General features: G+C 33.0%; 1 protein-coding gene across 3 annotated transcripts in view; it reads right to left on the bottom strand.

Moving 5' to 3' along the window:
- Window positions 1–25,851, bottom strand: part of LOC118206041 (nucleolar complex protein 4 homolog) — a 106,279-nt gene that overhangs the window by 51,230 nt on the left and 29,198 nt on the right. For all 3 annotated transcript variants that reach the window (XM_035378321.2, XM_085813141.1, XM_085813140.1), the window contains exons 2-6: window positions 16,851–16,947; window positions 15,046–15,146; window positions 14,849–14,953; window positions 14,596–14,733; window positions 12,743–12,848 (exon numbers count right to left, since the gene is read on the bottom strand). In XM_035378321.2, coding sequence (XP_035234212.2) covers window positions 12,743–12,848; window positions 14,596–14,733; window positions 14,849–14,953; window positions 15,046–15,146; window positions 16,851–16,947 — 547 coding nt within the window. The remainder of the gene's footprint in view (window positions 1–12,742; window positions 12,849–14,595; window positions 14,734–14,848; window positions 14,954–15,045; window positions 15,147–16,850; window positions 16,948–25,851) is intronic.

The following is a 25,851-nucleotide window of genomic DNA, read 5'->3' as shown; positions in this document are numbered from 1 at the left end:
CTTTATTATAAAAAAAGAAATGTAATAAACTGCTCCAGAATCACTTCATAATTAGTGTACGACAGCATTATGATTGCCGCATTACAATTTCAAAACATATTCACAAATGCAGCAATCTCCAAACTTTTTTGATTGTGTAACCCAAGACGAAAATATATAAGTTGCACCCCATGTAATTTAAAATAATACACATGAGCTTTAAAAGTAGCAGTTATGATGTTGAGCTCCCTAGATGCTAGTGAAATCAGACACAATGACAGATTAGAGAACCTCCTACTCACATAATAATAAATCTACTTCTTTGGCATACACCCTAAGGGTACACATATCCCACTTTGGAGACAAGTGCCTTATTGAAAAGTCGTGTTGCCTGGATATTGGTAAGTATTTTTCACCCATCCTTCATGTATGTTCAACTTATATGTACAAGTTTTCTGCAAAAAACTTGCTTTGGTTTGTTATTTCAAACAAGTTATTGGTTATTAGCTTGTGTTAGGCAAAGGGAAAGAAATAGCTTGTCCCTATTCATGCAGTTTTCACTACACACAAAAATGATACTCATCCTAAAGTTCGGGATACTAGTATTAAAATATAATATCATACTTGCCAACCTACAACACTAAAAAAAAACCAGATCTTTTTAAGAAATCAGAAGAATTTTTTCAATGAGAGGAGATTTTTTAAATAATAAAAATATACAGAAAGAAAATATATTTTTTACTATTGAACTGACTTTAAATAGTAACTAACTAATACATGAAAGTTCAGTTATTATTTCTTAAATGTAAATAATGAAGAAATAGTTACTCGTGTTTTTTTTAAAAAAGTTTTATTACTTGTGCCTTCTAATAATAGAAAAATACTCTAATCAGCTTCCCTAAACATTAAATAATACTTTAACCAGATCACTTATCATTGATTCCAAAACATCAATTAATGTAATTCTGCATTGCAGAATTGTACTAACATCGAATAATGGCAAAATGGAGTGTACAAAAAAGCTGTGTTAAGGTCTGACGGCAAAAACATAAATATTCATTCTTCACAAGATAAACTTACAATAATTGAAAAATGTGTCCCTTGTCAACGAGACTTTTTTTTTATTTTGGGAGAGATTTATGCTTATTTTTTGTAGCATTACTTTGAGAACTGCCAATTAAGTAATTTATGCCTACAGGTGCAGAAATGAATTTTTCTCACACTTATTTTTACGAGGGTTGGAACTTTAATAGTGGCAACACAGCTGGAAAAACGCTACGCTACAAAACCAAAGAATATCGCGTATACCACACGTGAACTACATATCTACCTTACCTCTCAGCAAAAAGACTCGTCCTGCCTACATCACGCGCATGCGGAGTGACGTGAAGAACGGATCCTTGTATTAGCTCGCGGTCTAAAGTAAAAGTGTTGTCAGGATGTTTTCAAAACAAAAACAACGATGTTGGATAAAAATTAAATATGCCAGAGGTCGTACAGCACGACAGTGTCATCAAAGGCTTCAAGAGGCTTGCGGGGAATCTGCATTGCCTCACAGAACCGTAGCAAGATGGGTGAAAGCATTCAATGAAGGACGCCAAAACGTGGCAGACATGCTGCGGCCAGGTCGTCTGAGTGTCAGCAATGCAGACGTGCAAGCTGTTGCCGCACTAATGGACAGTGATCATCGTCAAACGATTCGTCAGCTGGCCGGACAAACAGGATTAGCACATACGACTGTGCTGCACATTCTGAAGGAACGCCTGTCCATGAGAAAAATTGCTTCACGATGGGTTCCACATCAACTGACGAAAATGCAGAAATGGCTACAATACAATGCTGCCCGAACCCACCTGGAGCACTATGAGCGTGAAAGAGATGCTTTTTTACGCCGTATCATTACCCTGGATGAGACTTGGGCCCGATCGTACCAGCCAGAACTGAAACTCCAATCAAACGAATAGCGACATCACGGGTCACCACGACGTTCGAAATTTCATCAGAACCCCAGCAATGTGAAAGTTATGGCGATTCTCGTGTACGACTGTTATGGTGTCACCCTAACGCATACCGTTCCCCCACAGCAGACAGTCACTGCGCAGTATTACTGCTCATTTTTGGAGCACAATCTCCGACCAGCTTTGAGAAAAAAACGGTGACACTTTCTGCATGACAATGCTCGGCCTCATGCAGCGCAAGCTGTGACTGATTTGTTCAAGCGATGGGGCTGGGAAGTACTTTACCATCCACCATACTCCCCAGATCTAAGCCCTTGTGACTATGACTTAATTCCTAAGATAAAGGAACCACTTTGTGGCACTCGCTTCCAAACTGTTCCTGAGATTCTTGCGTCAGTACACCGGTCCATTCAAACTATCAACAAAACAGGCGCTGCTACAGGTATTCTGCGACTTCCACATTGTTGGAAACGGGTTGTACGCAATGCTGGCAACTATATTGAAGGACTGTAAAACATGGTGACATGAATCACTTTTATATTCCTTGTAAATAAATAGTTGCCACTATTAAAGTTCCAACCCTCGTAACAGTGAAAGCATACTTGCCAACCTATGACACTCAAAAATCAGGAGATTTTTTTAAGAAATCAGGAGATTTTTCACAATGTTAAAAAGACTTTTTAAATGATAAAAATATAGTTTTTAATAATGAATTAACTTTAAATAGTTACTAAGTCTTAAATGCAAGCAAAACAAAAATACCTTAGACATAAAAAACATTTTTATTACTTTCATCGTTTAAAAAAAAAGGCACTTTAATCAGTTTTCATACAAATGTTATGGACAGTGGCAGATTTTGCTCTCGTTAAGAAAGAAACTTCATAATTTTGTTCATAGCAATTGCCACGTAGGCCTGCTTTCGCTAATAAAAGTTTTCCTAATGTGTCATCACGAATATTAGATCTAAATTTAGTCCTCGTTTTCGCAACAACACTGAAAATCCTCTCACACTCTGCATTACTATGGGGAACTGTCAAGATAGCCAACATAATTCTAGAGAGTTCACTATATTTTAAAATTCCATCAGCACCTTTCAATTTTCCAATTAACCTCCCACTGGGTGTCAATCCTAGCTGATTTTATAACTTCATCCAAGTTTTCTAATTGTAAACTGCAAAATTGCGACTGCAGTATATCAGTAGCAACATCAATATCATCATCTTTCATGATTAAACGAAGTAACACAGGAAATCTGTTCAAAAAGTACCTTATATCAAAAAAAGATGCATTTGCTAGAGCAGAAACATCAGCAACTTTAGCATGCAAAATCAGTTCATCGTTGACTGGAAATTTATGTAGTGTGTAATCACATACTCGACAGAAGTAACTTCTAACATGAAGATAAAACTTATTTTTGTCTTCTTCTGAAAGTTCTTCCACTACTTTTGTAGTTGCAGCTCCTATTACCAAATCTTCATCTTCCTTCTGATTTTCTTTTTCATCATAAATCACATCATATATAGACAAGACAAAACACAGACTGGTTTTACAAACTTTGATAAAATGTCTTTAAACAGATCATAAATCATTGATTGCAAAACATGAATTAATGGAATTCTGCTTTGTATAATTGTGTTCAGAACATCGAATGATGGCAAAATGAATTTTTTAAAAAGCAAAAAGCTTTGTTAAGGTCCGAAGAAAAAACATAAATATTCGTTCTTCACAAGATAAACTTACAGTAATCGGAAAATGTTTCGTGTGTTGAGCAATTTTTTTTAAAATTATTTTTAGAGAAATTTGTATCAGCTTTATGCTTATATTTTGCAGTATCATTTTGAGAACTGCCAGTTGAATTGCTGAATGATGCAGAAATTACAAAAAATCAACAATGTGTTCATCCACATTTAATGGTAGAGAATCTGCCCCTTCTTCAGCTGCTAAATTTAAGAGGTGACAGGTGCACCTCATAATCTGCAAATCTGAATTTGCCTTTCTTAAGATGCCTGCAACACCAGTCTTCAAGCCTACCATTACTGGTGCATTATCGGCACCAAGCGCTAAGCAATTATCCAGAGGGACTGCATTTTCTTTTAAAGTTTTAATAATTAGCTGTGGTATATTAAAGCCTGTCAAATGTCCTTCTAAAGTGGGGACAGAAAGTAAACTGCACTCAATTTCTGAAGACTCTGGATTATAAAAAGAAACAACAATTGGATACAGTTTTGAATTGGTATTATTGCTTCCATCCGTAGAGAGGCATAACGGAGCTGTTTTAATGCAATCAATAACTGAAGATTTATTTTTCAAACCCATTTCTTTAACAATTGCACCTGTTTTGGTCCTTGCACTTGAGTATTTCTTAGCGATTTCACTATCGGGAAACATTTTTCTAAATAAAGCTGCAGCGTGATCCGATGCATTCAGTGGCAGGTTGTGCTCCAGTAAAAAGGCAGAGAACAGACATTCTGCATTAATCACTTTTTGGTCTTTTGTTTCCGAAGAAAAATTTAATTTTTCGTTTTTTCAAAACAACTCATGTTGTCCTTGTGTTTTTGTGTACGCACATGTTTGAGAACATCTGCCCTTCCACCAAGCGAAATCGAAAAATCGCAACGACAGATGGTACACCTCGCAAATTTATTACATTTCCTTGAAGAAATAATGGAAGGAAAGTCAACTGTGTACAATTTTTGAAACGTGCACGAGTATTTCACTTTTCTTGCAGACATATCAAAAGACGATAATTTCTAAAACTATTTCCTAAAGGCACGTGTACTCACACAACTCAGGACAAGATGAACGAAATAGCGAAAGAACATCGAAAGAACGGCCAACGGCCTTGAGCTTGCTTTGTGCTCATTGGCTAATATATGCCAGATGACACGCAGTGGAGCTCGATGCCCATTGGACAACTGGAGAACGACGTTTCTGGATACGCATGCTGTCAATCACAAAGCAGAAATTCTCATCTGATTCGCAAGGTTTCATTTTAGATATAATCTAAAGAAAATTCAGTTGCTTTCGGACGTCCAAAATCACTTTTTTTTTTTTTTTTTTTTTGTTCATGTAACGAAGTATTAAGCCAAGTTCCATAAAAATCGTGAGAAATATTAAGAATAAGAAAAAGTCGGGAGAAATATATTGTAAATCGGGTTGGCGGGAGAGCGGTCGAAAATCGGGAGAGTTGGCAACTCTGTGAAGGTAATAACTGCATCTCCATTTACGTAAGGTATTTTATAGCTTTAAACTTCAATTTTATAACTTCAATTTTTTGTTTATCTTAACTCTAGAAGCATATACTTCTTCCTTTAAAAAATGTAAGAAGTGGGGTTCCATTGGTTGAGGATTCGAGATAAACATTTCCCTAAAGATAACCAGCATATACATACATATTTGAGATTTCTTGTTATTTCAGTATTACAAAGCTGTTGGAATTGTTTCAATTTTTCTTTCCTTTTAAGCAATCTTTCCAGGATAATATTAAATATCAACAATGTGTTCATTCACACTTATTAGCAAAGATGCTGCCCCTTTTCAACTGGTAAATTTAAGAGGTGAGAAGTGCATTTCATAATTTCAATTTATAAAAAAAGCTGAATTTTCTTTTGTAAGATGGCCGGTACATCAGTTTTCAAACCTAGCATTCCTCGTTCATTGTTGGCACTAAGTGCTGAGCATCCTGAAGAACTGAACTTTCTTTTAAAGTTTTAATAATTAGCTGTAACTAATATTGTGTTGTTTGAAATGGACCTTCAGCCTCCGAGTCTCAGAAGGAACTCAAGCTTAATGAAGTATTACAATAACTTTTGCTGCTAAGATTCCCTAAATTGGACCTCAGACTTATTATGGAATTGGCATAATAAGGAAACTCAGACTTATTATGGAATTGGCATAATAAGGAAAGACTTAAGAAACACAGTCTGTTTAGTCAGATTGAGTACAACAACTTACTTTACCCCACGATAGAACAATACTTCATGAAGCATTGACCCTTCAGTGGGTCTTTCAAGGGTTAGTTTCCATACTGAATTACTGTCAAGGATCACAAAGAAAAATGAAGCACCGATTTGCCTTCGACAATTTGTCCTTGAAATTATAAATAACATCCCAAATGGCACTACACTTATGTATACAAATACTATAGTATATATCATGTATACAAATACTATGGTATATATCATGTATACAAATAATATGGTAGCAAAAATGAGGATTCCCATGTTGGCAATAAAGTACTTATCAAAGATCCCAATGGAATTGTCAAAATAAAGGAAAAAATTCTTGACTTTAGCTCAGCTTTTAAAAGTGAACTCTTTGCTATCAATGAGGGATTGAGTTATATAATGTCATTTTTAGACCAAAAAGCTGTCTGGATTACGACTGATAGTCGTAGTGCTAGTGACATTGGTCAAACTGGTGTAATGTTGGTGACAAAATTGGAACTTCAATTCTCACTAAATTAAAACAAGTCTCATCCTCTTGTGATGTGCACATTCAGTGGATTTCCTCACATTAAAACATTTGGGGAAATGAAGAGCCAGACGTCCTGGCACAGAAGGGTGTCGAGGAGGGTCTGGCTACTTCTAATTGTCTGACTTACCTTTAGCTGTATTCTGCAGAAAACATACTGATAAAATGACTTGGCTTGTCCTTCCGGCACACTCTTGGTTTCGGGTTGAATCCTCAGGTGGATCCCTCGCTATGAATTGTGACAAATGCACCCAGACAGCACTCTCCCACTTTCTTAGTGGCCATTTAAGAAGCCTTGCTTTCCAGAGAGGTCTGAAATGCAATAATGAGCAGGCTTCTCCTGCACACATTTTTAGGTGTCCTACGATGACATGGTTAAGTTTCCTATGCTAGTCTATGACTTTTTGAAGGTGAATAAACTCATGGATTTCGTCTAGCAGAAGCTGGACTTGAGGATTAGCAGCAACAACAACAACATATTTAGCTGCGCTATACATTAAAGCTTGTCAAGTCTCCTTCTGAAGAGCAGACAGAAAGTACACTACACTAAATTTCCGAAGACTCGAGATTATAAGAACTGGATACAGTTTTGAATCAGTATTACTGCCTCCATCTGTAGAGAGGCAAAACGGAACTGTTCTAATGCAATCAATAACAGAAGATTTATTTTTCATACCAATTCCTTGAACCCATTTTTTCTACAACTGTAGCCATTTCTGTCGTTGAGTATTTCTCAGCGATTTTATTGCCGGGAACCTAAAAAACCCGTAGCATGATCTGACCTATTCAGCGACAGGTTGTGCTACCTTCACCCCAAAAAGGCCAAGAACAGGCATTTTGGATTAATAACGTTTTGGTCATTTGTTTCTGCAAAAAATTTTTTTTCCAATACAACTCATGTTGTCTTTGTGTATACACATGTTTAAGAATATCAGCATGCAAAATCGGGGGGGGGGGGGGGAAATCACGTGAATCAATACATTGCAGTAATAGTAATATATTCTCTTGATGACATAATAAAAGGAAAGTCATCTGTGTATAATTTTTGAAAGTATATGAGTATTTTGGTTCTAGGAAAAAAGTCCACAGGAAAAATGCCCACACAGAAATATGCGCAAATAGAAAAAAGCTCACATGGAAAAATGCTCACGTAGAAATATGCTCATACGGAAAAAACTCACTTGGATATATGCTCACATGGAAATAAGCCCATTGATAAATAATATACATAGAAATATCCTTTCATTAATCAATCAATAATTAATGGATTTGAACATCGTAAACCTACTGCAATTTTTTAAAATTAATTTATTTATTAATTTATTTATTTTAAAATTATTTAAATTATCAACACATCTATGGTACATATTTCAAAAACTATAACTTATGTTTAAATTCATTTGCTATATAATATTAACAAATGGGCCATTTTGAATTAAGAACAGGAGAGGAGGAAGGAAGTAAAAATGAAACAGAATGTACAGTGAAAAATTAATTATAATTTTAATTGTTAAAAAATTAAATAATAGTAAATATAAGTTACACATTTTATAGTAGCTACACATTCATAAGTTACACATTTAAAAGAATAAGCAAATAGAAATAATTGTTTTAATTAAATTACGTAAAATACCTTATTACATATAAATCAAAAATATATATTTTGAAAAATTTATGAATACATAAACTTATTGAATATTAGCTAATATACATAAATATCTAATTTTATCATCAATTTCATCATAGTTTCTTACATGATTCGTGATTACCAAATGTAAGTTTTCATATTTTCTTTTATTTTACTTCAGTACGCCCTGTATTTGCATTAGCTAATAATAAACGTTGATAGGCTAAATCGTTTTTCAGTCCGTCAAATAAAAACCACATACTGGGATGGCTACAATTAAATAATGAATTTAGTGCATTATGAAAGCCTTCGCAACAATTTGTGGTTTTAGGAGATTTTTCAAAGGCTGCTTCATAATGATTCCACACTTTGACTGGAAAATGTAGTCTACCTCTAGGTAGCCCGGATGTACGTAAAAAAAAAGTACGTAAGAACTTCATTGTACCTATCTTCGTCGGGATACGTATCAGCAAGTTGATCGTAAACTTTTCTTACTTCATGCGGTGGAACACACGATAAAGCCGCAAGTGATTTTAACTTTATTTTGCAATCGATTCTTGCTTCAAACTCATTCTTCAAACCAACATTTGAAATTTTTCTTAGAATGCTTTGGCATAAGTGAAAATAATATCCTTTTATCTCAGCATGTGGAATAGCAATGGCAGCAGCGTTCATACATGCTTTTTCAAAATTGACTGAATAATGAAGTATTGTCTGGAGTCAAATTCGGAAGTAAATTTTTAATTATATTAAACATTTTTGTATAGACACCTTCCGTCTTTTTCATTAATAATACATATACACAAGGTAGATAAGAATTACCAACCTTTGCATGCCAAGTGTATAGTTTATAAAACAAATTGGGAACTTTATCAAAAGTACCATCTCCATAAATTGTATCTTTTTTTAATTCCAATAACAATTCTTTATCACCAAGCACCAAAATTCTGTCTCGATCATCAACACCACTATCGAATAGAATTCACTGAATGTATTGATCAGGCCTCTTAAAAATGTATATTTGTTGGATTTAGTGTATGGTCAATTTTTTTGTAATTTCGAAGACTATTAGAAGAAGAATTTTTTGGCAAATATGACAATACTTCATTACTGATTTCACTCATCACACCACCCATAACATTTCAAGGTGTAGCTTTTACAGCTTTGATTGTTTCCTTCATTTCATTCTTTGCAATATTGGCCTTTATCTTCTGTACGCAAGAATCATGGCAATGATTTGTTGGTTCCTGTATTATTTCTTCTCCTTTAGTTTTCATCATTGACTTGCATTTTGTTGATAGGCCTTTTCGACATATCTAAGTAATGATATCATTAGTAACCTGAAAATATAAGTAATCGAAACGCACGTTTTCCTTTTTGGGTGGTTGTGAATTCCATGTTTCTAAAAAAGGTTTAGTAGACACTAAAATGTATTTCGATCTTTCTTCATCCCCTCAACACTGATGATAAAGCACAAATACTTTAGACAACTTTATAGAATGACGGCAAAATCTCACACAGTCATAGGAGGCCTAGATCGTTAGCCCTGAGAGACATCTCATTATGCAGCTAAAATGAAGATTGATTGATGGCTAATTTGGTCATGCTTTCTTCACCAGCATTGTAATAAGACCACAAAGGAAAGCTTACTTGCACACACAGGAAATAAGAATGATCCGATTGTTGGGATATGTGATACTTCCGCTGTGCATGCGCATAACGAATTCAACTAATAAGGAAAGATTGCGTGAGTTTTTATTGCACGCTCAATGATTTATGATATAATCAATGTCCTATTTTTAGTTAGTTTAACTGTTTTAGAAAATGGTTGTGTAGTTTTTGATCTTTTGTAATAACCTCTTTGTTATAATTTGTGCACAGATTACATTTTTAAAAAGCTGATCCTACATGTATTTTTTGGGATATACCTGAATGAAGAACACGATGATTCAGATATGTGTTGTTTTACTTACATACTGTTGGAATGCTTTCCACATTTATTAATATTGTCTACTGATAGTAGCTACACAATACCGCTTGCACAATCTATCAGAATGGACCTACTGCTGATTTGAAAGCATGCTTTTACGAGATGGTCTTTGTTAGCTTTCAGATAAAAGACTAAGCAACTCAAAATAAAATTTTACCTGGTAAGAATACAAGTAGGATGTTATCAAAATAGATCTTCACAGCTGGTGAAGGGGGAGGGATTATTTCTAGCCAGCCCGTTCCCCGGGACTCAAACCTCGGATCAAACTACCCGTGTTTAGCGGCTTTAACCACTCGGCCGCTGGTGGGCCAAATAACTACATTCAACCATCAATATCTACAGATACACATTAAAAGTATGAAGAAATGGAGTAAAAAACAAAAATTAACTACAAGCAGTTACAAGAAAAAAATTTCGTACAAGGGCAGTGGTATAAAATATTACAGTACATGCAAAATTTTACTAGAGTTTTCATTCTTTTACATGCTGCCCCAGAAAAAGTTAATTTGAGCATTTGTTCATGTGAGCATATTTCTGTGTGAGCTTTTTTCCTGTGAGCATTTTTCTGGTCACCAAGTATTTCACATTTTTTGCAGACATAAGTAAGTTTCTTAAGCCATTTCTGGGAAGCATGTCAAACTTACGCTGCTCGCTGGTGAGACGAGTGAAATAAACAACCTCGATCTTGCTTTGTTCTTAATAGCTCATATATGCCAGATGACTTGCAGCAGCACTTGATTCTCATTGGAGAATTAGAATACGGCATTTTTGGATTCTCAGACACAAAGGAGAAATGCACTATACCTCACTGATGCATTCAGAGAATGAGCTTTCTTAAATTTTACCACGGATTCTTCCACACATTGATATTTTTACCTTACTAACAAAGACAAACTTTCACAAATCACCTGCAAAGATCATTTTAAACCTTTCCCTTCCAACTGTTGACCTCGTGTCAGCCTAATACATGAACCTACCAGTCTCGGAAAAGCAACCATGAAATGATTCTTATCATTAACCTTCTTATATTATTTATAGATGATCTGAAGCCTAAGGAGTAGCAGAAATTACAAAAAGAATGCATGAGATTCAAGTTACACAGAAGTAGAAATGAAGATACTTTATTGGATATTGTAATATTGCTATGCATTCTTATCAGAATATCGGTTTCTTTTAAAGAAATAATATTGTGGTAGTCATCTGTAGTTTACGCATGAATAATTTTCAATGGTTATGTTTTTACTGTAACATCATCGATTGGAAATTAAATCGTTCATAAAATTTTCCCCATTTGATTTTTGAATGATTAAATTAGTAAAAAAAAGGCGGGAGTATAGGACGACATACGGTAATTAATGATAATTTTTATAGCACCATCATAAAGCATATGAATATGTAACGGCTATTTGAACTAAACTAAATTTTTAAATACTGACAACCTTTCCCAAATGAATCACAAATTATTTTATTTGGATTAGCTGGTTTTGCACCAAAATAATAGTTATAAAATTGCTTTTAGACATTTTAGCAAATATTCACAAGCAGAAGAACTCGCAGAGAAAGGAAAATTTAATACTTACTTATTTAATATAAAAAATATCTGCATACTAAATGAGCATCTATTTACCTTTCACAAATATATTATTTTTATTTTTCATCCGACATTCACGTATAAGAAAAGTTATGAATCACATTAAGAAAATACCTTAAATGTAATAGTTTTGTAATCAAGAAACAAGTACTAGAACTTGTTTTTAGTTTTGTAATCAAGAAACAACTACAGTCAAAAGTCGTTAATCCGGACTCGTCGGGACTTCGGAATATCGATTTTTCCAGATTATAGATCATCAGTTTATATCTCGTAAGATGGCTTGCAGAAATTCTAAAATTAAAAATATGAAACCGTAATTTATGAAATAAAGAACAATTATGATCTAAAGGGTATCAAAATTAAAAAAAAAAAAAAAAAAAAAAAAAAAAAAGAAGCTTAATATTTATTTATTTGTTTACTTTATTAAACATTTCTTTCAATGTAAGTTGTTTAAGTTGCTTCGTTTTATGTGATAATACTTTCTCTTTAATTCTATAAACAGACATAATTTCTTGTTCAGTTACAAAGTTCCACTGTTCAAGTCCCGTTAATTGCTGTGCCGAGAATACCGACTAACTTGTCAATCAAAATTTTTTCGTTTTCACTAACCTCTCTGTCACATTCTTCATGTCTTTATCCATTTTTTGGAGCAATTCCACTTTTTATTTGTTGGACATCGAAGCATACTTTCGTTTTGTAGATCCTTTGGAAGTTCCATAATCGGAAATTCTATTTGACATAATCGAAATTTCAAGTTTACTTTTATAAAATTGCTCTTACAGTCTGCAAAAAATAATAAGCGGGATCCAATTCGAAGATTAAGGAACAACGCAATCATTAACATTAACTGAAATAGATAATTAGATAATTTTAGCTTACACTGTCTGTTATACATTAAACGCGCAGGCGAAAACGTATTCTGCACTTGCGCACACGCATATGCGCAGTAGTCAAGGTCTTATGCGCACGCGTTAAACGCCTATGCGCATGTGCCAACGCGGCACATGCACAGAAAGTTTTTAGCTTTGAGGTCCGGATTATAGATCATTCCGGATTATGGGTGTCCGAATTAACGACTTTTGACTGTACTAGCACTTGTTTTTATTTAGAGTAAACAAACTTGCCTTCTTGAAAGCCAAGAGTATTTGGAATTTCTTTTTGTTCTGAAAAAGTAGGCATTTTCAGCATACATAACAATTGAAAACAATTGTTGAGGAAAACATCAGTAACCTAAAAACATAATAAGATAAAAATTTAAAAAACAAGAATATACTCAACCATTTTTTGGCTACTGCTATCATTCTTTCTACTGTTCACAAAATAGCCACATATTTAATTTCTTTCTCATCAATAAAATGTATGTAGACATTTTTAAGTTACAAATTAATTAAATATTTCCATTCATGCATTCATTCTGTATAATAATTACTCTTTTTACAATGATTAAAATAAGTTTATTGAACATAAAAGCAATTTAACAAAGATAAATCTCTTCTTTTTGCTGCTGTTTAGGGAAAAACAACAACAACATATAACTTTATTTAATATAACATAAAAAAAAAAAACATATAACATATTTGGCTAACATATAACTTTTTATGACAATACATACAGAATGAATTTTTGATAGAAAGTTTATAAGTTATTAACTTTGTTCAAGCAATAGATATCTGTAAAGCAGATTACTTTCATGCCCTTTTTTATGTGCAAAAATGATTCCCTGCAAAACAAATTTGCAAAGAAATGTCTAAAAAATGAGATTTTTGTCATGCAAAGCAGTCTGGATTTACATGTTCCCTTAAAAGAGACTTAAATGGAAAATATGTTAATTGTCCATTTACATGTCAAAAGGAACAAATTTACATACTGTGAAAATTATGACAGCATTTACACAATGGCTTGATGGTCATTAGTGGTACAAGCTGAACTCAGCTGCTAGGCAACAAGACCTTTCTACTAAACAGAAACTGGTATAAGGAATTTGTTTAAAATGCTTTAACTTCTCAACTTTATACCAACATGATATAAGAGTAAACAAAACACAGAAGCAAGCAAAGTAAGCAGAAGACATACTTACACTTATCCAAATTTATCTTTCCTGATTGGTTATGGATTAAATCCTGTCTGACAGGTGTGAATGCTAAAGTCTTTACTTTATAGCTATAGCAATTCAAATGCTTATGCCATAACATGAAAACTCCCCATGATTCGAATTATTAATTGAATAACAATACAGACTTAGTAACCAGAATATGGTGTTCTTAATTTGTTCTATATGGTCTGCTAATAATTTGCTTTAGTGGCAAATGCTTAGCAGATGACAACAAGGTTAATATAAGTTTCAAATCTCACTGAGCAAGCACACAAGAATCTTTTATACTGTAAGTATTCAGAAGACAGTTAAATGAGTCAAAAAATGTATTAATATTGACATGTTTCTTCCAGAAGAAACCAAACATTCTTCCAATATTCTTCTAGGTTACAATCCACCTTTTGGTCTTTGGGAACTTACACAGAATTACAATATTTTTATTGAATTTTATTTTTAAATACTATATGATTATTCATTTTTTTTTTAAATTTAACTTTTGAGCTATATCAACAAATTTAACATTTCTAATCTATTACTTATTCGGCAGCTTAGCAAAACTAAAATATAATTTATTACTTTTAATATATCTCATATTACAGATAAAATGATTACATTTACACAGTAATCTTATACTGCAACTCAATAACATTAAAAGAAATATTCTCTATACTGAATAAATCTACATAAAAGCACTTTTGAACTCTCCTTTCTTATCAAAATGGAATCCTAAGAAACAACAACAACAACAAAAAAGTGGAGAATATTCTCTATATTTAATAAATCTAGAAAAAAGCACTTTTGAACTCTCCTTTCTTATCAAAATGGAATACTAAGAAACAAAAATAAAATATATGAATGCTCCCCAATTTTAATAAAATAACCAACCTTATCAGCTTTTTCAAATGTATGTAAAATGGACTTCAACAGATACATTTTGACATCATCAAAAGAGGTAAACCGTTTAAATTCAGTAATAAGATATCTTTGATCAATATCCTGTGAGGTCATTTTGTTAACAATTCTCTGGAAAAAAAAAAAAAAAGTACTTCAAAATATATTTACAGCTGAATACATTAAAAATCCCTCACAAATTTTCTGATTATTATCAAAAAAAGATACAATGCTTCTGCACACTTACCTCAAATAATGCTTTCGGAAAATACCAACTGCCACTTGAGACAATTTTCAAAGGCTCTTTGGTCTCTAACTGAACAAATTTTACGACAGCATTAAGAGCAGCTTTCTATAAAAAAAAAAGAAGAGAGAGAGAGAGAGAAAGCACTACTAATGCAAGTTTAAATTTGATAAAAGCATCACAATCATATTTTAAATTACCTGAATTTCTTCGTTATTATGTGACAGATAATTCAATAAATGAGTTGTAAAATCATTATATCTATCTAGAAGCCATATTCTGTACTTTTCTTGAACATTATCTAAAAAAATAATTAAAATTAAGTAAGCAATGAGGAATATGGGCAGCCCCCAAAATATCCATAAAATATATCATAAAATATTTAAAAGAATATATCATAAAATATTTAAAAGAACATATTTTTAGAATTTCCGATACACAGTCTTGTGTGCTGGAGATACCCCCCCCCCCCCCGTGCAGTATTGCCGTTGCTTGCTTTGAAATCATTGAGTTTCTTAATCAAAAACTCATAAATGCTTTATAAAATAAGAGATAAAGCAAATTCCAAATGCCCATATTCAGGTGGAGACATATGTTATTCAAAATTTGATGGTTCTAGGTACCATTGTTTTATCACAAAGTGAGAAGCATATATACATACATTTATGCAGATTATTTAATTTCTTTAAATATACAACAGGGCTCTAATATTTAGTGTCAACAATTAAAAAAGTTATTGGCCGTTTATAGCGAATCAACACAAAATGCCAAAAGTAAATTAATAGCCCTTCTGTTTGGGCTTTTTTTTTTAAAAAAAAAAAAAGAGAGAGAGAAATAAACAAACAGTTCATATTGTAGCAGTCGCCCAAAAGGGTTTGTTAGCACTTTTTTAATGCTCTTGCTGAGTTTGCACTCACTCCTGCTAACCCATCTATTTTTAGCATTTTTATTAGTAGCATATGCTGTGTACTGTAGGACAAACGACATTTTCGCAAATACTTTGATTAAAAATCAAATAAATTGGTAAATATGTCATATTTTAAATAGTATATGACATATATCATATTTTCAGTAGTATATGACATATGCTGCTCACTATAAACATTTTAGCTCATATTAAGGCCAGCTCAAATGTTATTATTTAAACATTTTAATATAAAAAGCTTTAAATTATTTCAAAAAGATAAAACAACAATACAGCTCTTTAGTAATAATTTGACAGGAAGCAGCTATTAATAAACAATTCCTTTCACATTCCGCCAAATACACATTTTCTTCTTTGACGAATGGTTATTTCTTAACCTACATGTACAATTTTTTATAGCTTCAAAATCAAAGTCAAAATCAACATTGAGAAATTTTTCTTGTATACAGTCAAAAGTCTTTAATCTGGACCTCAAAGCTACAAACTTTCTATGCATGTGTAAACGCATACGTGCATCGAAGCGCATGTGCGCGTTGAAAGAAATTTTTAATAAAGTAAACAAACAAATATTAAGTTTTTTTTTTTTTTGTAAATTTTGATACCCTTTAGATCCCAATCGCTCTTTATTTCATAAATTATGGTTTTATATTTTAATTTTATAATTTCTGCATGCCATCTTACCAGATTTAAATTGATGATCTATAGTCCGGAAAAACCGATAATCCAGAATTGCAGAAGTCCCGACGAGTCCGGATTAAAGACTTTTGACTGTATTTTACTCATTGAGAGACTCAGGCACAGCTCCATTTAGAGCATGAATTACTTAAGGGATTACCCAATCAGTTTCAGAAGTACATTTGCCAATCAATATTTATGAAATCAAAAAGTATGTTATACAAATTTCATAATCAGAACGTTAAAAAACTGCAATGTAAAGTTCATTTCTGTTATGTAGTGAAAAATTTGTTACAAATAATTGTTTTAAGTATACTGAATGAAATAATCTGAACACTGTATTCAGATTGTAAGTTACTCAAGTGTTTAAAATTAGACATAATAATAATTAGGAAAGAATTTTACCTAAACCATCAACTTTTAACATCTTCTGGTTAAAAATCTGTTCAAAAAGACTTTGAACAGCACCGATACTTGAAAGGATGCAAGGTTCATCATCAGACTGAAATAAAAAGAATTTGTTTTACACCAGGGAAGGGGGGGAAATTCTGTATATATATGAAAAATTTAAAATAAATAAATTTTAAAATTTATTCAAAAGGACTAAAAGTAAAATCCTGTGCTTTTGCTGCAAAGATAATATTAAATTTAATAAATTTATAGAGAATATGAAGGAAATTATCTCCTAGGAAATTTGAAGTGAAATTTAAAATGCAAATATGCACTACTGTGGTAAAAATAATTGGCAAGTTAGAAAGCTTGTGTGCACTACTGTGGCAATAAGTAATTGGAATTTATAGATAAATACACTAAAATTTAAGTAAATTTAATTGTAAAAGAGAATTATTGCCAATTCCATAGAAAGATCCCAACTTAATAAGAGGAATTGGAATCTCTCCATATAACCATCAACAAGTCACGAAAAGCGTGTTTCGGCATCTCGCATATCTGAACAAATCCCTGTTCAATTTTACATTTCAGTACTTCTTTGTTATAGTTGTTACCGAGACAAAATCACAAATGAGACATTTCGGCAAAATCTGGCTGCGTGCCTATGTGCTAATACAGTCAAAAGTCGTTAATTCGGACCTCAAAGCTAAAAACTTTCTGTGCATGCGCCGCATTGACACATGCGCACAGACATTTATGCGTGTGCGCAAGTGCAGAATACGTTTTCGCGTGCGTGTTTTATGTATAACGGACAGTATAAGCTAATTATCTATTTCAGTTAATGTTGATGATTGCGTTGTTCCTTAATCTTCGAACTAGATCCGGCTTATTACTTTTTTCAGAATGTAAAAGCAATTTTATAAAAGTAAACTTGAACTTTCGATTATGTCAAATAGAATTTCCGATGCTGGAGCTCCCAAAGGATCTACAAAATGAAAGTATGTTTCGATGTCCATCAAACAAAAAGTGGAATTGCTGCAAAAAATGGATAAAGACATGAAGAAGGTGACAGAGGTTAGTGAAAACGAAAAAATTTCGATTGACAAGTTAGTCGATATTCTCGGCACAGCAATTACGGGACTTGAACAGCGGAACTTTGTAACTGAACAAGAAATTATGTCTGTTTATAAAATTAAAGAGAAAGTATTATCACATAAAACGAAGCAACTTAAACAACTTACATTGAAAGAAATGTTTAATAAAGTAAACATATAAATATTAAGCTTTTTTTTTTTTTTTTTTTTTTTTTTTTTTTGTAAATTTTGATACTCTTTAGATCATAATTGTTCTTTATTTCATAAATTACGGTTTCATATTTTTAATTTTAGAATTTCTGCATGCCATCTTACGATATTTAAACTGATGATCTATAATCCGGAAAAATCGATAATCCGGAATCGCCGAAGTCCCGACGAGTCCGGATTAACGACTTTTGACTGTATATGCTACATAACCATATATTAGCACTGGCTGCGCGTTCTTATACATCACAACATAACTGCCTTTTAGCACTGTGTTGCACTTTTGCTCTCACCATGTGTTCTTAATTCATTTTTGACGAGGTATTTTAATTTGCCTCGTTTATTCAAAAAACATATTAATTGCTTTTTTTAAAAATGACATTAATCTTCGATTTACTAAGTAATGAGGCGAATGCCATACAATTTTTTTCAAAAAAAGAGGTCTACATGACAAATGTGTATGTGAAAATGACCACAATGTGAAACGTTATGTTAATGATGAAACCATTTTGAGGTACATTGTTAAAAACATACAAAAACAAGGGCCTCTGTGTTAGTTCAGCAGTTCCAGAATATCATTCATCTCCGCCATTAGATTTATGTATTCTTGGGTAAACGAGATGACATCCATGAAATGGTGTAACAAACAACTTAGTACATATGAAAGTGCTGCAGTTGATTGGAACAGTTACATGCGATAGAATAATAATAATAAGGATAATAATTATTAAAAATATCCTTAAGAAAAGATATTCTTTTCATTTGCTTTTTAGACCAATTTTTCTTGTTTTTAGTTTTAAGTATTATTCTATACGACTGCTTTGCTTATTTTTGAATTTTGTTGTACCCAACAGTCAGTCTGTGCATTGGAGGATTATCTCGCATATCCAAATCGATAAGATATTCTCTATCTCTCTCTATATATTTATATTATATATATTTAGATTTGGATATTCTAAAAATGAACAGAACTGCAAAATTGAAAAGGGATACGTTTAGATATGCAAGATAATAAAATGTGCTTTTCACGGACTGTTGAGGGTTCAATTCTCCTTGGTAAGTTCTGATCTTTCTATTGAAATCAGCAATAATACTTTTGTTTTACTACCCTCCTTTACATTTTAACTAATATTCCAGTATATTTATTTATATATTCCAATTAATTGAATTGTTTTCTAATTTTCAAATTACTTTTATAACTGCACAAGGCAAAAGCTAAAGGCTATTTTTTTTAAGTAAGTTTCAATCAGCTAGAAAATTAAAATAAGAATGAAGAAAAATGCTTTACCATATACAAAAGACATACACACATTAGTTATTTCTGTACACAGTCACCTTGTTGACAGACATTTATCACAGCCCATCTATATGTGCTTTTCGCATATACCTTATCATTTCACCAAACTGGTGAAAGAGCAATCATTTCACATAGTTTGGGACACATCAGCATTCACCAGACTTACTTCTCTATTTGTTCTTTCTTCAAACATTCTGTACTACTAATACAAAGCATTTTCTGCAGTTTCTTTCATATAGCAAGCACAATCATTTATGAATTTCAACTGCGTTTTGATATTCAACTTAAAGAGAGAGTCCTCACTTGGTAAGAATGGTTTAATTACAGATTTATATACATGTTACACAAAAAATGTAAACAAATGGCACAATGTAATAGAGTAAGTACTATAATAAGTAGTATAATAATGACAGTTCTGCATCAGCAGGTCAGGGGCATGGCCAATGACGTCACACAGAGGGCGGGGTCAAGGGCAATGTCATCAATGACATAACACCAGGGGGCGTAGTCACGAGTTGAGTTGTAGACCTCCTGCTTTTCATTTAAAGCTAGTTTTTTAAAATTGGCATAGGGGATACAAATGCACATGGCATCCTCTAAGTATGAAAAAAACTATTTAGGAATTGCTTATGGCACCCTCTAGGGATTTATTTTCTTTTTTCATCCCTAGTTTTTTTTTTTTTTTTTTTAAATGTTCTATTATTCAAAATTTAAGATCAAACCTTCAAACAAAACATCTCACCAGCTTAGTAGTTTGAAGATTTTAACCACTAAGCTGATGTGTTACATTTAGATTTAGGTAAAAATGCCTATATAAGAAACTGAAATTAGAATCAGCTCATCAATTGCAACTATGCCTGCACCAGGAGATGCCACCACTGCCGTGTGTTTATACACTGCACACTTGCCAACCTATGACACTCAAAAATCAGGAGATTTTTCACAATGTTAAAAAGACTTTTTAAATGATAAAAATATAGTTTTTAATAATGAATTAACTTTAAATAGTTACTAAGTCTTAAATGCAAGCAAAACAAAAATACCTTAGACATAAAAAACATTTTTATTACTTTCATCGTTTAAAAAAAAAGGCACTTTAATCAGTTTTCATACAAATGTTATGGACAGTGGCAGATTTTGCTCTCGTTAAGAAAGAAACTTCATAATTTTGTTCATAGCAATTGCCACGTAGGCCTGCTTTCGCTAATAAAAGTTTTCCTAATGTGTCATCACGAATATTAGATCTAAATTTAGTCCTCGTTTTCGCAACAACACTGAAAATCCTCTCACACTCTGCATTACTATGGGGAACTGTCAAGATAGCCAACATAATTCTAGAGAGTTCACTATATTTTAAAATTCCATCAGCACCTTTCAATTTTCCAATTAACCTCCCACTGGGTGTCAATCCTAGCTGATTTTATAACTTCATCCAAGTTTTCTAATTGTAAACTGCAAAATTGCGACTGCAGTATATCAGTAGCAACATCAATATCATCATCTTTCATGATTAAACGAAGTAACACAGGAAATCTGTTCAAAAAGTACCTTATATCAAAAAAGATGCATTTGCTAGAGCAGAAACATCAGCAACTTTAGCATGCAAAATCAGTTCATCGTTGACTGGAAATTTATGTAGTGTGTAATCACATACTCGACAGAAGTAACTTCTAACATGAAGATAAAACTTATTTTTGTCTTCTTCTGAAAGTTCTTCCACTACTTTTGTAGTTGCAGCTCCTATTACCAAATCTTCATCTTCCTTCTGATTTTCTTTTTCATCATAAATCACATCATATATAGACAAGACAAAACACAGACTGGTTTTACAAACTTTGATAAAATGTCTTTAAACAGATCATAAATCATTGATTGCAAAACATGAATTAATGGAATTCTGCTTTGTATAATTGTGTTCAGAACATCGAATGATGGCAAAATGAATTTTTTAAAAAGCAAAAAGCTTTGTTAAGGTCCGAAGAAAAAACATAAATATTCGTTCTTCACAAGATAAACTTACAGTAATCGGAAAATGTTTCGTGTGTTGAGCAATTTTTTTTAAAATTATTTTTAGAGAAATTTGTATCAGCTTTATGCTTATATTTTGCAGTATCATTTTGAGAACTGCCAGTTGAATTGCTGAATGATGCAGAAATTACAAAAAATCAACAATGTGTTCATCCACATTTAATGGTAAAGAATCTGCCCCTTCTTCAGCTGCTAAATTTAAGAGGTGACAGGTGCACCTCATAATCTGCAAATCTGAATTTGCCTTTCTTAAGATGCCTGCAACACCAGTCTTCAAGCCTACCATTACTGGTGCATTATCGGCACCAAGCGCTAAGCAATTATCCAGAGGGACTGCATTTTCTTTTAAAGTTTTAATAATTAGCTGTGGTATATTAAAGCCTGTCAAATGTCCTTCTAAAGTGGGGACAGAAAGTAAACTGCACTCAATTTCTGAAGACTCTGGATTATAAAAAGAAACAACAATTGGATACAGTTTTGAATTGGTATTATTGCTTCCATCCGTAGAGAGGCATAACGGAGCTGTTTTAATGCAATCAATAACTGAAGATTTATTTTTCAAACCCATTTCTTTAACAATTGCACCTGTTTTGGTCCTTGCACTTGAGTATTTCTTAGCGATTTCACTATCGGGAAACATTTTTCTAAATAAAGCTGCAGCGTGATCCGATGCATTCAGTGGCAGGTTGTGCTCCAGTAAAAAGGCAGAGAACAGACATTCTGCATTAATCACTTTTTGGTCTTTTGTTTCCGAAGAAAAATTTAATTTTTCGTTTTTTCAAAACAACTCATGTTGTCCTTGTGTTTTTGTGTACGCACATGTTTGAGAACATCTGCCCTTCCACCAAGCGAAATCGAAAAATCGCAACGACAGATGGTACACCTCGCAAATTTATTACATTTCCTTGAAGAAATAATGGAAGGAAAGTCAACTGTGTACAATTTTTGAAACGTGCACGAGTATTTCACTTTTCTTGCAGACATATCAAAAGACGATAATTTCTAAAACTATTTCCTAAAGGCACGTGTACTCACACAACTCAGGACAAGATGAACGAAATAGCGAAAGAACATCGAAAGAACGGCCAACGGCCTTGAGCTTGCTTTGTGCTCATTGGCTAATATATGCCAGATGACACGCAGTGGAGCTCGATGCCCATTGGACAACTGGAGAACGACGTTTCTGGATACGCATGCTGTCAATCACAAAGCAGAAATTCTCATCTGATTCGCAAGGTTTCATTTTAGATATAATCTAAAGAAAATTCAGTTGCTTTCGGACGTCCAAAATCACTTTTTTTTTTTTTTTTGTTCATGTAACGAAGTATTAAGCCAAGTTCCATAAAAATCGTGAGAAATATTAAGAATAAGAAAAAGTCGGGAGAAATATATTGTAAATCGGGTTGGCGGGAGAGCGGTCGAAAATCGGGAGAGTTGGCAACTCTGTGAAGGTAATAACTGCATCTCCATTTACGTAAGGTATTTTATAGCTTTAAACTTCAATTTTATAACTTCAATTTTTTGTTTATCTTAACTCTAGAAGCATATACTTCTTCCTTTAAAAAATGTAAGAAGTGGGGTTCCATTGGTTGAGGATTCGAGATAAACATTTCCCTAAAGATAACCAGCATATACATACATATTTGAGATTTCTTGTTATTTCAGTATTACAAAGCTGTTGGAATTGTTTCAATTTTTCTTTCCTTTTAAGCAATCTTTCCAGGATAATATTAAATATCAACAATGTGTTCATTCACACTTATTAGCAAAGATGCTGCCCCTTTTCAACTGGTAAATTTAAGAGGTGAGAAGTGCATTTCATAATTTCAATTTATAAAAAAAGCTGAATTTTCTTTTGTAAGATGGCCGGTACATCAGTTTTCAAACCTAGCATTCCTCGTTCATTGTTGGCACTAAGTGCTGAGCATCCTGAAGAACTGAACTTTCTTTTAAAGTTTTAATAATTAGCTGTAACTAATATTGTGTTGTTTGAAATGGACCTTCAGCCTCCGAGTCTCAGAAGGAACTCAAGCTTAATGAAGTATTACAATAACTTTTGCTGCTAAGATTCCCTAAATTGGACCTCAGACTTATTATGGAATTGGCATAATAAGGAAACTCAGACTTATTATGGAATTGGCATAATAAGGAAAGACTTAAGAAACACAGTCTGTTTAGTCAGATTGAGTACAACAACTTACTTTACCCCACGATAGAACAATACTTCATGAAGCATTGACCCTTCAGTGGGTCTTTCAAGGGTTAGTTTCCATACTGAATTACTGTCAAGGATCACAAAGAAAAATGAAGCACCGATTTGCCTTCGACAATTTGTTCTTGAAATTATAAATAACATCCCAAATGGCACTACACTTATGTATACAAATACTATAGTATATATCATGTATACAAATACTATGGTATATATCATGTATACAAATAATATGGTAGCAAAAATGAGGATTCCCATGTTGGCAATAAAGTACTTATCAAAGATCCCAATGGAATTGTCAAAATAAAGGAAAAAATTCTTGACTTTAGCTCAGCTTTTAAAAGTGAACTCTTTGCTATCAATGAGGGATTGAGTTATATAATGTCATTTTTAGACCAAAAAGCTGTCTGGATTACGACTGATAGTCGTAGTGCTAGTGACATTGGTCAAACTGGTGTAATGTTGGTGACAAAATTGGAACTTCAATTCTCACTAAATTAAAACAAGTCTCATCCTCTTGTGATGTGCACATTCAGTGGATTTCCTCACATTAAAACATTTGGGGAAATGAAGAGCCAGACGTCCTGGCACAGAAGGGTGTCGAGGAGGGTCTGGCTACTTCTAATTGTCTGACTTACCTTTAGCTGTATTCTGCAGAAAACATACTGATAAAATGACTTGGCTTGTCCTTCCGGCACACTCTTGGTTTCGGGTTGAATCCTCAGGTGGATCCCTCGCTATGAATTGTGACAAATGCACCCAGACAGTGCTTTCAGACGTCCAAAATCACTTTTTTTTTTTGTTCATATAACGAAGTATTAAGCCAAGTTCCATAAAAATCGTGAGAAATATTAAGACTAAGAAAAAGTTGGGAGAAATATATTGTAAATCGGGGGTGGCGGGAGAGTGGTCGTAAATCGGGAGTCTCCCGCCTAAATCGGGAGAGATGGCAACTCTGACACTGTTTTATGTGTTATTTTATCATCCATCTATCTTTGTACAGAATTTCATAAAATTCCTATTGATTTTACTCTACCCCTTACCGACAGTGGGGTAATCCATACGAAGAATAATTCTATATGTTATGAAAATGAATTTATCGTATCAGGAACCAGCTCATGTTGCAAGGTTTGGTGGTGTTGAAGCTTTACATCGTGCTGCAGGAGGTAAAGTTTCCAGGAAAGAGATTCAAACATGGTTGGAGGGAATCGATGCGTACACTCTTCACAAGTCAATTCGCCGAAAATTTCCAACAAACAGAGTAATAGTGCACTCTATAGATCAACAATGGCAAGTTGATTTAATAGACGTTTCACATTTACATGATCATAATGATGGTTATCAATATATATTAACCTGTATTGACATATTATCAAAATACGCATGGGCTATTCCTCTTAAACAAAAGAGAGGAGAAGAAGATGTGAATGTGTGATTATGCCATGTGTGCGGATATAACAATTCAACCAAGCCAACTTCCCATCAACTTTTCAAAAAATAATGAATGAACGTAAACCAAAATTACTTCAAACTGATCAGGGTACCGAATTTAAAAATAAAGTGTTTCAAAATTTTTAAAAAGAAAGTAAGTTAAACTTTTCAATAAATTTAATACATCTAAAGTATCCGTGGTGGAAATGTTTAATCGCACTTTGAAAACAAAAATGTGGAAATACTTTACGACTCGAAATACATACAAATATGTAGATATTTTAGACAAAATAATAGGAAGCTATAATGCTTCTTTTCATTATATATATATATAAAAAGTATAAAGAGAGCTCACATAGAAGTAAATTCAGAAAATGAGAGTGACATGTGGTTTACCTTGTATGAAGGTCATCCTTCTAACGTTTCTAAATGTATATTCGCTGTACGGGATGTGGTGCGCGTTTCCAAACTAAAGCTTACTTTCGAAAAAGGCTATGAAACCAACTGGACTGAAAAACTGTTTGTGGTGACAGAGTGTGTTAAAAGACACCCAGCAGTGTATAGAATTAAAGATTTACTTGGAGACTCAGTAAAAGGAACGTTTTATGCACAAGAGTTGCAGAAAGTGAGACTGAAAGATGAATATTGTATTGAAAAAATTTTAAAGAAGGAAAAACAGACAGAATACTTTGTAAAATATCGCAGTTATCCCGACAAATTTAATCAATGGATTCCAGCTCCTAATTT

This window comes from Stegodyphus dumicola, chromosome 3, assembly GCF_044657685.1.
Source record: "Stegodyphus dumicola isolate Sdum_Otavi_A_Nest chromosome 3, ASM4465768v1".
NCBI classification, from domain to species: Eukaryota; Metazoa; Arthropoda; class Arachnida; order Araneae; family Eresidae; genus Stegodyphus; species Stegodyphus dumicola.
The sequence above is the reverse complement of the archived record's forward strand: the minus strand, read 5'-3'. Positions and strand labels throughout refer to the sequence as shown.